Source organism: Cervus canadensis, chromosome 18 (genome assembly GCF_019320065.1).
Source record: "Cervus canadensis isolate Bull #8, Minnesota chromosome 18, ASM1932006v1, whole genome shotgun sequence".
Lineage (NCBI taxonomy): Eukaryota > Metazoa > Chordata > Mammalia > Artiodactyla > Cervidae > Cervus > Cervus canadensis.
The window spans coordinates 9,404,968-9,418,785 of record NC_057403.1 but is presented as its reverse complement, the minus strand read 5'-3'; the positions used below and the strand labels follow the sequence as shown (position 1 = coordinate 9,418,785).

General features: G+C 43.4%; 1 protein-coding gene and 1 long non-coding RNA gene across 2 annotated transcripts in view; both read left to right on the top strand.

Annotated features, from left to right (window-relative positions):
- Positions 1-13,818, top strand: part of LOC122420697 (zinc finger protein 107-like) — a 213,946-nt gene that overhangs the window by 177,584 nt on the left and 22,544 nt on the right. Inside the window, 2 exon segments of the mRNA XM_043436095.1 lie at positions 10,178-10,286; positions 10,792-10,887. Of these exon segments, the coding sequence (XP_043292030.1) occupies positions 10,178-10,286; positions 10,792-10,887 (205 nt within the window).
- Positions 942-4,782, top strand: LOC122420703. The gene is made up of 3 exons (XR_006263347.1): positions 942-1,058; positions 1,532-1,745; positions 3,535-4,782. It is a non-coding gene; the product is annotated as an uncharacterized LOC122420703 (long non-coding RNA).

Genomic DNA, 13,818 nt, shown 5'->3' with positions numbered 1-13,818 from the left:
ACAACCTAGATAGCATGGTAAAAAGCAGAGATATCACTTCGCCAAACAAAGGTCCGTCTGGTCAAGGCTATGGTTTTTCCAGTGGTCATGTACGGATGTGAGTTGACTGTGAAGAAAGCTGAGCACCGAAAAATTGATGCTTTTAAACTATGGTGTTGGAGAAGACTCCTGAGAGTCCCTTGGACTGCTAGAACATCCAAGCAGTCCATCCTAAAGGAGATTAGTCCTGGATGTTCATTGGAAGGACTGATGTTGAAGCTGAAACTCCAATACCTTCCTTTCTCTGATGAACAGGTCTTGTGGCCTCTAAGCCTGACCTGGTCACCTTTCTGGAGCAACTGAACGATCCCAGGAGTATAACGATAATGGAGACAACAGACATATACCCAGGTAGGTAGGAATGAACTCTGATGAGAGATCCAAGGAGCAGAGGGGAAGTCATCCTTGTCTAACAGCTGTAACACTGTCTGTCCAAGACCCGAGAGCTGTGACACTCAAAATCTTTGTTGTCTCGAGACACAGCCGAGGAGCATCCACTAACATGACACTCCGAACGGATCATCTGAGTGGTTATATTCTACTTTTCGTCACTGAGGAGACACCCATCTTCACACACTCACACAAAGGGCTTTTGAATTCTCCCGGTTTTTCAACTTGCTGAATACATCTCAGCTTCCCATAGAAGCAGCTCTCAAAATTCTTCTCTTTTGCCTTAAGTTGTGTGAAACACTAACTTAGAACAGGCAGGAAGCAGCTCTGCTCCAGAGGAAGTCAAAGAGATTTAAAGACATCAAAAGGCAGAGAAAGGAAGCACAGCTGGACAGAAGGACCAACAGACCCAAAACGGACTGGGGAGGGGTGAAGGGAGGTAAGGCTCCGCCCCCACTGGCCCCGCCCCTACGTACCTGCGCTTCCGGCCTCTTCCCACCCTCCCCCCTTACGTCGCCTCTGGTTGGCCGCGCTAGCGCACTCACCTCCTCTGTACCGGATTTTCTACCCGCGCGTGCGCAGTAGCCTGCAGACCGGAGTTGCGTTTAAATGAGCGACAGAGAGTTCTGGTGAGTTTGTTTGTTCCTTTAAAACCCGGATGTCGTAGTCCCACGGCCTGTTGTCCTTCACACGTGGGTTTCGGGGGTCTCTGTGGACGTTCAAGGTACCGCCCCCATTTCCCCGTCCCCAGTGTGTCCTCGCATCACCGTGAGAAGTTCTGAGGTCCGTTAGCTTAGCTGCCGGGTCCCTGGGGCCCACGTCCGCTTCCTGTTAGCATCGTTCTAAAGTCCATGTCCTTCTCTGGCAGTTCTGCCTTCTAGTTTGTAGAGACCGCTGCTTAAAAGTCCTGCATTACCAAACCCCTAGGTCCCTGATCCACGAAGAGGTGAAGGAGGCTCTATTCTGTATGGAGTTTGGTCAGGGTCTCGCCTATGGTTTGAAGGGGAGGGTCAGCCTAGAACGCGTGGTTTTCATAGGAAGGGCCGCGAGTTCTGAAGAAAAGAATAAAACTAAAACCACCTCGTTTGATTCTGTGTTCCAGAATCCCTGCTGTGCCAGTGGCCGTGGAGGATTGTGATTTGTACCTGTTGAGATCCTCCCTCTGTGTGGGGCTGTGTTACAGGGAGCTCGCTGTGGTTTTCTAAGTATTGAACAGCCTATTTTCAACACTCGGGTCACTTCCCAAGACTGATCTTACCTGAGAAGGAAGACCAGAGGAGGAGGAAAGCAAGGAGTCAGAAATGACTTGTTCCCAGGTAAGAGGCACAGTCCGTGTTTGTTCTGTCTCTCCTGAAATGCTGTTTCTTTGGACTTGATAAGCTTCTTAACTTCTGGATGGGTTTGTTTGGACTTAACCATAGTCATCATGCCAAGGGACCCATTGCCCTCCTGGCATGTGTGACAGAAAACAGTATTGCCGGGCAGAGAAGCTCACTCAAGCTTTTAAGTCCCGAGTTTTTATTGGGGTTTGGCCACATAGCCGTGGTTGATAACATCTCCAGCATTCTCCCCTCTTTAGAGGTTGGACTAATAAGCCCACCTGGCTCAAAGCCCCAAACCTCTAGTCACTTCGTTGGTCTTTGTGAAATGCCCAGCCTCACAACCTGAGTCATCTCATTATTAAAGTAGGGGCCAACCGTAGGTCATGTTGCTAGGATAAATTATCAGGGCCCACGGGGAGTGTAAAGCCACTGCACTCACTAAGGACATTCGAAGAGAAAAAACAAAACAAAACAAAACTTAAATTCCAAGAGTAGTTAACAAACTTCCAGAACCTGGGGACCAAAGCCTGCCAAATTCTTTTGTTGTTGTTGTTTTGTTTTGGTATTTATTTAGTTTTGGCTATACTGGGATTTTGCTGATGGTCTTGGGCTTTCTCTGTTGTGATTAGGAGGGGCTACTATCTTGTTGTGGAGCTCTGGCTCTAAGGCACGGGTTCAGTCGTTGTACTAATACCTGGCAGGCTCTGGAGGATGTGGGCTTCAGCAGTTGTGGCACACTAGCTTAGTTGCTCTGAGGTTTGTGGGATCTACCCTGACCAGGGATGGAACCCGTGTGCTCTGCATTGACAGGCCAATTTCTCACCAGTGGACCATCAGGCAAGCCCCTAAATTCTTTTCTTTTTTCCCCTAAATTCTGTATTACACAATGCTGAAACCTAAATCTTTCCTTTATGCCCTTTGACTTTTTTTTCCCCTCTGATTTTTGTTACTTTGGAATACCTCACCTGTTTCAATATGAAAAAATATTTTGTTGTGTTTACCTTCTATTTTTCAAAATAATGTTTAAGTCTCTCTTTAGGTGAGCTTCTTTCACTACCTTGTAACTATTTTGCTTCATCTATTTTGAAGTTTTACTAGTCTATACAGTTATAACTTCATCCGTAATTTGGCAGAATTACAGATTTACAGATTGTAATTACAGAAATCTGTAATTTCCCTCTATTTATGTTTTTTTCATTTTTAAATTCAAAATTATGTTGGCTCTCCTAGGTACAGCTGAGACTTATACTTGAAATATCCATGTTTGTTTTGAGTTTGAATTGTTCTGAATTTGGAGTCACTGAAGTCTTTATGTCACCACATCTTCCAAGTAAAACTTGTGGTTTTCAGACTTGATGTGCTTCAGTAAAGGTTTACAGTTTCTTCACATAGGTCTGGAAATGTGTTCTAAATAGGTGTCATGGTATATTTGCTAATAAAATGTAGACTGTTTCTCATATTGTGTTTTTGGTCATTGTTACTAAAGAGAAACATTTGTTTTCAGTGAACCCAAGTGACTCAGTGGTAAAGAATCTGCCTGCCAATGCAGGAGAACTGGGTTTGATCCCCGGGTTAGGAAGGTCCCCTGGAGAAGGAAATGGCAACCCCCTCCAGTATTCTTGCCTGGGAAATCCCATGGACAGAGGAGTCTGGATGGCTACAGTCCATGGGGTCGCAAAGTGTTAGACGTGATTCATGTGACTTAGCACACATTCATGCACAATTTGTAAATGTTTGTTTTACCATAAATGCTAAAATACACGAGTTTTGTTTTTTTTTTAAGGTGGATTAAAAATGTTTCTTCCAAAAGATCTGTTGCTTATGGAAGGTTGCTTTTACCTGAAGTGTGTTTATGTGTGCATCTGTGTGTGCAGGCAGAAACCTAGGGCTTATTTAAAAGCCATCATCATTTCATGAAGATTTGTATTGATTCTAACCTTTGAAAACTGTTCTTAGATATTTTCCATGGCCTTCGATTGTTTCATTTTAGTGAAATGAATATATAGTTCCATTTTAATATATGTATGCATGGAAATGTTCATATGATTTGATCAGTTATTGTATTCTTTACAGTTAGAGAAACTTCTATGAACTTTCTTTAGAGTTGTCCCTATGTATTCGTGTGTGTATTATTAGTTAAAGTTTAGAGTACATAAAGTGAAGTAAATTTAAGCTGTTTAAGGAATGTTTGCTACATATTTGCAAAAAGGTGGAACAGCAACATAATTGGAAGACTCTGTCAAAACTCTCAGAAAGATATATAGTATATCCTAAATAGTTAAAATGATTGTTGCTACTGAGGATGCTATCATATTTGAACTGTAAAATGTGTAAAACACCTGAAGTTCAAAAGTAAGCATGAATGCTTACCTTATTATTGCATTTCATTACTATTCAACATGGCCATTCATGGAGCAGAATTTTGAATACCACTAGTTAAAAGAAGCTTGTTAACAATACTAAGGAAAAAAGTTAAGCTTGCTAAAAGAAATGGCACATTTGTCCCACTCAAGAACTCTTGGGTCAGAGTATGCTTTTTAAAAATATTCCCTGTTTCCTTGATAGAAAATTCATCCTGTGTCATACAAATACAACACTCAAAAATAAATATGCCAATGTTGTGCTTATTATTTTATCATTTCTTTTCCAGATCAGAATAGTTTCTGAAATGGTTTGTGGTTCATTTCTCATCCTTTTTTGGCTTAGGATTGTAATAGAAAATATTGCTGTGTAAAAGTCATATTATACTCTAACACCAGTTCAGTTCTGCTGTCAGGACTGAGATAAATGAGATGAATCGCCTGCATGGATTTCTTTCAGTACATTCTTTCCCTTCAGTAAATCTGTCTAGTCACGACCATCCCTCTTGAGATACAGGTTTTCTTCTGACCTTATGACCATTGTTAATTCCTTCTTTCCTTGGTAATGGTTACTATACGTTTGGTTTTCTGATCTTTATGATTGTCAAAGAAATTCCTTAACAGCCTGTATATGCTCACACAACAATCATTAAAGCACCCTTGTTCCATGAGAGCTTGGGTCCCTGTGTCTTTCTTTCTTTCTCTCTCTCTCTCTCTCTCTCACTCTCCCTCTCAGGCTAATTCTCTGGAGCATGGAAACCGGCCGAGCTCACTTTCTCACCCGGGCTTTCAAGAGTTCCTCGAGAGGATGCCCTGTGCCTTCATGAGGGGTACAAGCCCTGTGTCAAGGGCTTTATAGGTTCTCTGCGTAAACCAGGGAATATCAGCCTCTTTCTGTCATTTGCTTTCTTATTGTCGACTCCGGACCACCAGGTTCTGGGCCATTAAAGGACTGCAACGTTGGGCTGCAGATCAGGGAAGTCATATATGAAGTGAAATTTGCTTACAACACATTTTTAAAATATTTATTTATTTGGCTGCACTGGGTCTTCTTGTGGCAGGTAGGATCTTCAGTCATCCTTGTAATTTTCAGGTTCTTTGGTTGTGACATGTAAACTCTTAGCTACAGCATGTGGGATCTAGTTTGCTGATCAGAGAAAGAACCAGAGCTCTGTGCATTGGGAGCTCAGGGTCTTAGTCACTGGATCATCACAGAGTTCCTGAACTAACATTTTTTAATGATAGATTCAGGTCATAGTTTCCATATAGTGCCAAAATACCTATGCAGTGATAATGCATTCCTCCATGTACTTCTTACCCCATGACTTATGTTCACTGGTTTAGATGTTTCTGTGAGATTCCCATGCTATGAATTTGTTTTTTTTTACTTGACTTGAACAACTGTCTTGAAAAGAAAAAGTGAGGGATATGCCTAAACTCTCACAATTAATGGAGTAACTCCATGTCTTCTTACTTTCTTTCTGCTTTGGAAGATGAACACTCAGGTGTGTTGAGCAGAGATGGGTTTTGGGAGTGGGGGTTTTCATCCCAAGCCCAGGTCTGATCTTTTCCAGTACACTCCATGCTCACATCAGAGAGTGTCATCACAGTTTTGTATTTTCCAAAATGTTTACAAGAATCTAATTAGTCCTAATCTATGCTCAACTGTATTAAAATTAAAATACAGTTCAGTGCAAATAAAGAAGATCATCCTCTCACATTATGTACATTTTAATCCATTCAAAATTACCTGAGTTTAGTGACATGAAAAATTTTCTCTCTTCCTCCTAATGAGCATATAGCCCCATTTGAGTGTATGTCTGTACTCAGTGGAGATGAGTTTGAGTAGGCTCCTAGAGTGGGTGATGGACAGGGAGGCCTGGCGTGCTGTGGGCCACGGGATCGCGAAGAGTCGGATACGACTGAGCAACTGAACTGGACTGTATGTATGAAAACATTAACATGACTTGATCAATTTTTTCTTCTTCTTTTCTTTTTGCTTTGTTTTTTGAAGAACTTCTGGGGAAGGGAATGACTACCCATTCCAGTATTCCTGCTTAGGGATTTCTTGGACAGAGGAATCTGGCCAGTTAGAGTCCATGGGGTCACAGAGAATGAGACATGACTGAGTGACTAAACCTTTTCTGTCTTCAGTATTCTTTACAGTTACAGAAGCTTCTATCAACTTTTCTTAGCGTTGTCTCTGTGAATCTGCCTGTGTTTTATTAGCTAAAGTCTAAAGTACATAAACTGAAGTAAAGTTTAAGCTCTGCCGTTTAATGGCTGTTTGTTAAAATATGTGCCAAAAGGTACAAGAGCAACTTTCCTGATTTTTAATTATTTCTCTTGTCCTTTCAAGACTCTGATAAAAACCATCAGAAAGATATAGAGTATATACTAAATAGTTAAAATGATTCTTTCTGCCAAGGTTGTGGTTACCCAACGAGTGAAGAGCAGATAAAACCAAGGAGGGTCTTAGAATGCAGAAACTAAAAAACCAGACCCTTATTGTCTCATGTCTGGAAATTCTTTTCCAACTCGCACCCAGACCATGACATTTTTGGTGGCTTGTTTGGGGACTTAGAGTCTCTTCCCCGCCTCCTCGCTTCTCCTTCCTCATAGGGACCCGCTGCCAACAGCAAGTGCTGTGGCAGCAACTGAGGAACTCTGGCCAGGGTTACCCTCTGGTGTGTTGTAAAGGCCTCACTGCCCACTGCACCCAAAGTGGCTGCCGCTTGAATGGGTGAGGGTCTCTCCTTTGTCTTTTTTGCAAGTGAGGACTATGCGAACCAATATTGTGTGGGCGCAGGTCAGACACATAAAAGCCATTAGGGCGCCTGCCCCAGAAAGACTCCCATGTGAGGATAGGGGGGACACAGAATGGATCAGGCCCCCAGGAAGACAACTTCCTTCCACCATGTCAGGCACCTAGTGGTTGAAGCAAAACAGAGACCATTGTCTCTGGGCCACCGCCTCCTAGATGTATTGTAAGGCGGATTCCTCAGCCTTCTTCCCTGTCACTTTCACTTCTTTCCCTTCTGGTCTGGATTGATTTACAGGAGCCTGGGTGTTGCCTCTGAGCCATCCCAAGAGTGCCTTCCATGTTTCAGGGAATCACCAAACGGTGAGTCACCTGGTTGCTCCCAGGAATCTGTCTTTCTCTGCCCGTGTCACCTGGTGGCTTCGCTGCAGGGCTCTCACAGGTCTCGTCTCACTGTTGGACGCGACTGCTGGGCCGCTCGGCCACTTTGTGCGTCAGTCGCATGGAGAGACCACTGGGGGAAAAGGGTCGCCTTTCTGTCAGCCAGTGACTCAGTTCGCCCATTCGATGGTAGGTGGGCTAAGAGTGGGTTCTCTCTCATCCCAGGAGGCTCTCTCATACTCAACCCTTGGCTCCATTCTCAGAAACTGGGAAATGTTGACCCTCCAAAAGGCCTGGCTCCTATACAAACGGGGGACCCCCCAGAAATGGCCTCTGAATGGCATACCAGGTTTTGCCAAAGGAAGGGAAAAGACTCAGAATTTCCTTGTGTTCTGTTGCCTCCCTGTCTCCTGTGCCCCTCTGTCTCTCTCCATCAGATTTCCTAGATGACCCCTACTCGATCCTTCATATCCACATGGTCTCTAAGAAACGATTCTGAGGTTCCCTTTGGTCCAGGTCTTTCTCCTATATTCAAAAGCCTGAAGGATCAAAAATTGTCCTATCATTCTAAAGAATCCCCTTCTAAGGAAGCTTATCTCTCAGGTGGAGAGGGAAGCAAGCTTCCCCCACTGCTGAACATCCTAAAGAATTCCCTTCTGACTACCCCTGTTTCTCAGGGCTGGGAAGGACCAAGCTTCCCCCACTCCTGCAAATTCCCTTAATCCTTCAGATTCTCCTCATTGGACAAAGACCTCACTTCCCACCAGAGGGACAGTCCAAAATTTTTATCAGCTGAAATGCCCCTGATATCAGAGTCAATTTGAGCATTATTTGGTCTATATTTTAGCTGTAAAACTAAGACTACAGAAATAAATAATGGCTTTTTGACACAGGATGACCCTGACATTCTTTAGACTCTGGAGAAAACTGGTTAAAATGAGCGGATGGCTAGACTGGCTCTTTAGACAGTTTCTTGCTTATGTCCCAGAGCCTGTTATTCAATGTGTGTATCCTGGCTTTCTATAGAGCATGATGAATTCTCAACATTGTTCCATCAGTTTCAATGTTGAACATATTCCCTTTGTGAAAGACCAACACGGGGAGGGACTGGTATAAGGGATTCCCAATGGAATGTTGTTCTGTGTTGATCCTAGGGAAGTAGGGGAAGTGCCGTGATGAGTTTATATCTGGATGCAACTTCAGGTCTTTAGAACAGGAGTAAAAGGCAATGCCCTTGGAAATAGAATGGACTCGGTGGTCCAGATTTTTTTTCAGAATATTTTCAAAAATAAAAAAATGCAGTTGAGACTATCCTCTTCCTCTGTGTCGATAAGAAAGACTTACTAATTAAATGTGGTATTAGGCTACATGTTACGGGAGGTATATATGAAGTGAAATTTCCTTAAAACTAACATTTTTTAATTATAGATTCAGATCATGGTTTCCATAATATTGCCAAAATACCCATGCAGTGGAAATGCATTCTTCCATGTACTTCTAACCCCATGACTCTGATGGTCACTGGTTTAGGTACTTCTGTGAGATTCCCATGCAACGCAGCTCATGTATTTTCCTTTTGTCTTTAACAAGTGTCTTGGGGGAAAAAAGTGAGGGATGTGCCTAAACTATCACAGTTAATGGGGGAATCCCATATGCTCTTAAGTTTCTCTTTGCTTTGGAAGATGACTGTGTTTAGTAGAGGTGCTGGGTTTGGGAGATTTTTCTCACTCAAGCCCAGGTCTGATCATTTCCAGGTACACTCCACACTCACATCACACAGTCACATCACATTTTTGTATTTTCCAAAATGTCTATAAGAATCTTATTAGTGTTAATCTGTGTTCAACTTTATTAAAATTTGAACTATAGCTCTTTGGAAATGATATAGATTTTCAGGAAATTAAAAAATTCAGAACCAGAGCTTTACTTTATGTTACATCATTTTGTATGTCTGTATTCTAGTTTATTTAAATAAATAAAATAATATCATCCTCATATATTTATGTACATTTTTAATAAGTTAAAAAATTTTATTTTATTGACATGAGGACTTTTCCCTATTAACTATTAATATATAGTCCCATTTTAGTTTATGTCTCTGTCCACAAACCTGTTAACATGATTTGATCTCTTTTTTTTAATTTTTTTAAGATTTTTGGAAGAAGGGAATAGGTACCTACTCTAGTATTCTTTCCTGGAGAATCCTCTGGACAGAGGAGCTATTATTTCTCTTGCACATTCAAGATTCTGTAAAAACTGTCAGAAAGATATACAGTATATACTAAATACTTAAAATGATTCTTGCTGCAAGGTTACTATCCTAGACCTGTAAAATCTGTAAAAGACTTAAAGTTCAGATTTAAGTGTGAATTCTTCCCTACTATTCTCCTTCATTGCTGTTCAGAATGGTCATTTGTGGAGCAGAATTTGCAATATTACTAGTTCAAATAAGCTTGGTAAAAATGTGGCACAATTTCTCCACTCCAGAACTCTTGGATCAGAATCTGCTTTTTAAAATGTTTCCTGGTTTTTGGTAGACAATTTATCCTGGGTCACACGAATACAACACTCAAAAATAAATATGCCAGTGTTGATCTGAATACATTATAATTTCTCTTCCACATCAGAATAGTTTCTTGTGAATCATATCCTCTTTTCTTGGGGTTAAAAATGTGGTAGAAAATGTTACTGTGTGATACCAGAAACTACGCTAAATCAAAATCAGTTCTCTGAAATTACTGCTTTCATTTAGGGTCAGGTTAGGAAGTCTTCTCTTGGCCATATGACAGTCAGTCAGTCAGTCAGTTCAGTCATTCAGTCATCAGTCCTGTCTGACTCTTTGCGATCTCAGTTGTGTCTGGCTCTTTGTGACCCCAAAGTACATGCATGTGTACTTTGTATTTCAGGGACAGCTGATGTTCCAGGATGTGACCATAGACTTCACTCAAGAGGAGTGGGAATGCCTGGACCTCGGTCAGCGGGACTTGTACAGGGATGTGATGTTAGAGACCTACGGGAACCTGGCCTCCTTGGGTGAGGAGAACTGCCTTCCAGAATCCCTTTTCCAGCACTGGGTTTGGTTCCTGCATTTCTAGAATGTCTCCTGGAATTTTTTGCTTCCACCAACACCTTCAGATCCCTGCTTTCTAGCAGGAAATGGGTATTTGTGAGTTTAGAAAGAAAGCCTTCATGGTGATTCAGTATGATTCTAACCTTTTTCTTCCTTGATGTAATCTGCCTCCTTCACTCTAGCATGGTGCTGATTGAATCAGTTCCATGGTATTAAATAGTGACACCTTCCTCTTAAAATCACATTTACACTACTTACTTTAGCCTTGTAGTACTTGACCAGAATCTCAGGATCTGATTTTTATGTATTAGTTAGTGTTGTAAGGGTGCTTTCAATAAAGTATTTGGGGGAATCATCCTCTAGGTTGTATTAACATTCACCCGAGTGTTCTCTTCTCACCCAAATACATATTGGGTTGGAAACTTATGAATCTCTAGCAAAACAAATATTCCTTTCTCTGATGAACAGGTCTTGTGGTCTCAAAGCCGGACCTGGTCACCTTTCTGGAGCAAATGAAGAATCCCTGGGATGTAAGGAGAACGGACACAACAGCCACATACCCAGGTAGGTGTGAATGGATGGAGCTGATGACTCAGGTGAGAGGTCCCAGGAGCAGTGAGGAAGTCAGCCTTTGTCCTGTGGCTTGGGAAGACGTGCTCCAGTGGAAATGATTTTGGAGAACTCTGGGTTCATTTCTGTTGCTGTCATAGACGGACATTGCCTGGCTCCTTCTGCCTCTCAATCGTTCATGAATTCAGCTCCATGATTACTTTTCTCATCCACAGTGAGAATTCAAATTCTCTTCTTGGCTTGTGACAACTTGCATGAGATGGCTGTTCTTTCATATCTTGCAGGTCCTAGGAAAACTGCCCATTGAGGAGTAAATATAAGATGCTCTTTTTAAAGTTTGTTTCTACCTCTAGAAAGAAGTGTGTGAGTGGAATTGTAAACCAACTACCAATACTCTAGGAATATTAGAGACAGAATCTTTTTTTCTGATTTATATTTTGTAAAACACTGGAAGCTACAAATATGACCTTATAAATTTTAAACTCCTTTCAGTGTATAAAGCAAAACCTCCATAAAATGAGAGAATGCAATTCTCTGAGTTACACCAATGTTTCACTTTTCTTTACGTGAAGTCATTTTAAATATCTGAAGTGATTTTGCCACAATTCCTCAATGGTAAAATACTCTAATGTATTCAATTAACTCAAAGATTTTTAAAATAAATTGGCAAAATAGTTTAGAACATTTTCAACCATATTTCTATGGTTGTTTCAAACTATTAGCATTTTAGATCATATAAAGAAGTCCTTTTAAGTCCTTTAAATCCTTATTGGATTTAAATCCTTATTGTTTTACAATGTTGTGCTCTTGTAGAGCAAAGAGAATGAAGTATACGTATAAACAGCCACTCTTTGTTAGGTTTCCTTTCCTTTGGGTCTCCACAGGGAACTGAGTAGAGTTCTCTGTGATCCCCACACGTTTTTTAAAATCTCACTTCTTATTTAATTGCTTAAGACTTTACCACCTTGTTTTTTATCAGCTGCCCCAGGTTTTATTAATTTATCCAATTTGTTATCAGTTTCTGATGGCCCTCAGGTTCTAATTAGTTGTATGTCAATATCATTTATGATTTTTAGATACAAACATCTAATAGAATGTGTTCCAGTAGAACACAAGTGGTAAGAAGTGGGTTGAAGAATTTGAAGGCACCTAGTATTTCTGAAAAGGTTTGGTGTCTCCATTTAAGACGACTTAGGGCAAAAGGTAATCATTAGACTGCGTGTCTCCGCTTCATTTAGTGGTTCTTGTAGCGTATTATTTTGCCCCTTCCTCTGCTCCACACTCTTTGTCCCCTGGTTTTATTACGTTTTCTGTGTGTGGTCTCTGCCCTGAAGGCTGCAGGATCCTAGTTCCTCTTGTTTCCTGTGCCTGCCCTTTAGGGGCTCAGTTTGGTCCTGAGGTTTGTGCCCTGATCCCCTTGATGGGCACTTGATTGCTGTACCGAGCCTGCCCTGGATATTGAGGGGCGCTTCCCCATCGCTCTGTGGCTGTCACCGCCCTGTCTGTGCTGCGTGTGCGCCCTGGTTGGTGGAACAGAGGCCCCAGATCTGTTTCTTCACTGTGATTCTGATCTGTGTGGAGGCAGGTGGGATTGGAGCACACCCCCGGGAGAGAAGCCCCTGAGGATTGCTGCTCTGGGGATGTTCCCCTTGGGACGTGCTCTGTGCGTCACTTTCACCCATTGGGTGAGTCTCGTGTGACCCTGGTTGGCCCTGATCTTGGCCCCACCTCACCCATGGGTATGCCGGCACACGGCCCTGGGGTCTCTCGGATGTTGTTCTCCCCGGGTCACCAGCATAGATCCCCTGAACTCAGGGCCTAGGTCCCAGGTGCTGTGGTGCTGTGGGGGCAGCTCAGACGCCGGCCTGGCCGCGTCCCCTCGTGTCCGAGCCCACAAAGTCTACAGTTGCTAAAGCCACACCTGCTGTGACTGGGGGCGTCCCCCTTGTCCTTCAGATGCTCTTCAGGGGCTGAGCTGACAAAGCCGGTTGCCTGTGTAAAAGCGCGGTTAGTGCAGCTGCGAGCAGAGACCTCAGCTTTGCTTCCTTAACCCTGGGGCTCAGCTGTGCTTTCAGCTCCATCTGAGCATGTGGCCCACCCACTGGTGTCTGCTCCAGAGGCTGCCCCAGGGCACAGGGGTCTGCTGACGGGGGAGGAGGGGCATGGGGGAGGCCGTGGCTGGGCCTCAGTAGAGCCCACCCGGGTGGTGGTCCTCCCTACTGCCAGGGATGAGGGGCCAGCACGGGGGAGAGAGGCTGCGGTGGGGTTCTTCCCTTTGGGCCTCGCTCAACAATGGCGCTCTGCGCTTTGGTGGTGCAGGCTTCCTCCACAAGCATCCCATTTGCAGAGCTCCTCCCTCCCTTCCTGTCCCCTCAGGATGTCTCCTCATGGCCATCCGCAGTCCTCTGCCTGGGTCTGCTCTACAAAGCCCACGTTCCAGCACCCAGCCCTTGTCTGCAGTGGTGGACACCCTTGAGGTGGACACCCTCTCAGGCTGGGTGGGCAGGGCAGGGTCAGCACCCCATCTGCAGCTCTCACTCCCCTCTGCCACACGCGGGTCGCCATGTTCTCTTCCACAGAGAATGAGGCTCTCCTTCTGTCCAAACTGGGCTCCCCTAGTGAGGGCATCCCCTGAATGTGGACACCTCTTCTCTCTTCAGATCCCCCCAAGGTTACAGGTCCCATCCCAGTTGCTCTCCTCCTCCTCCTCCTCCTTCTTTTTTGGTCCTACTTGGCTCAGCAGGAATCTTTCTTGTCCTTTTAGGTGGTGTAGGTTCTTTGCTAGTGTTCAGAGGGGGCTCTGTGAGAATTCTTCCAATTCTGATGTATTCTTGATGCATTTGTGGAGAGAGATGAACTCCAATCTGCCTCATCCTCTGGCATCTTGATCCTTGGGTCCCCATTTTCTCTAAATCTTCAGGGATA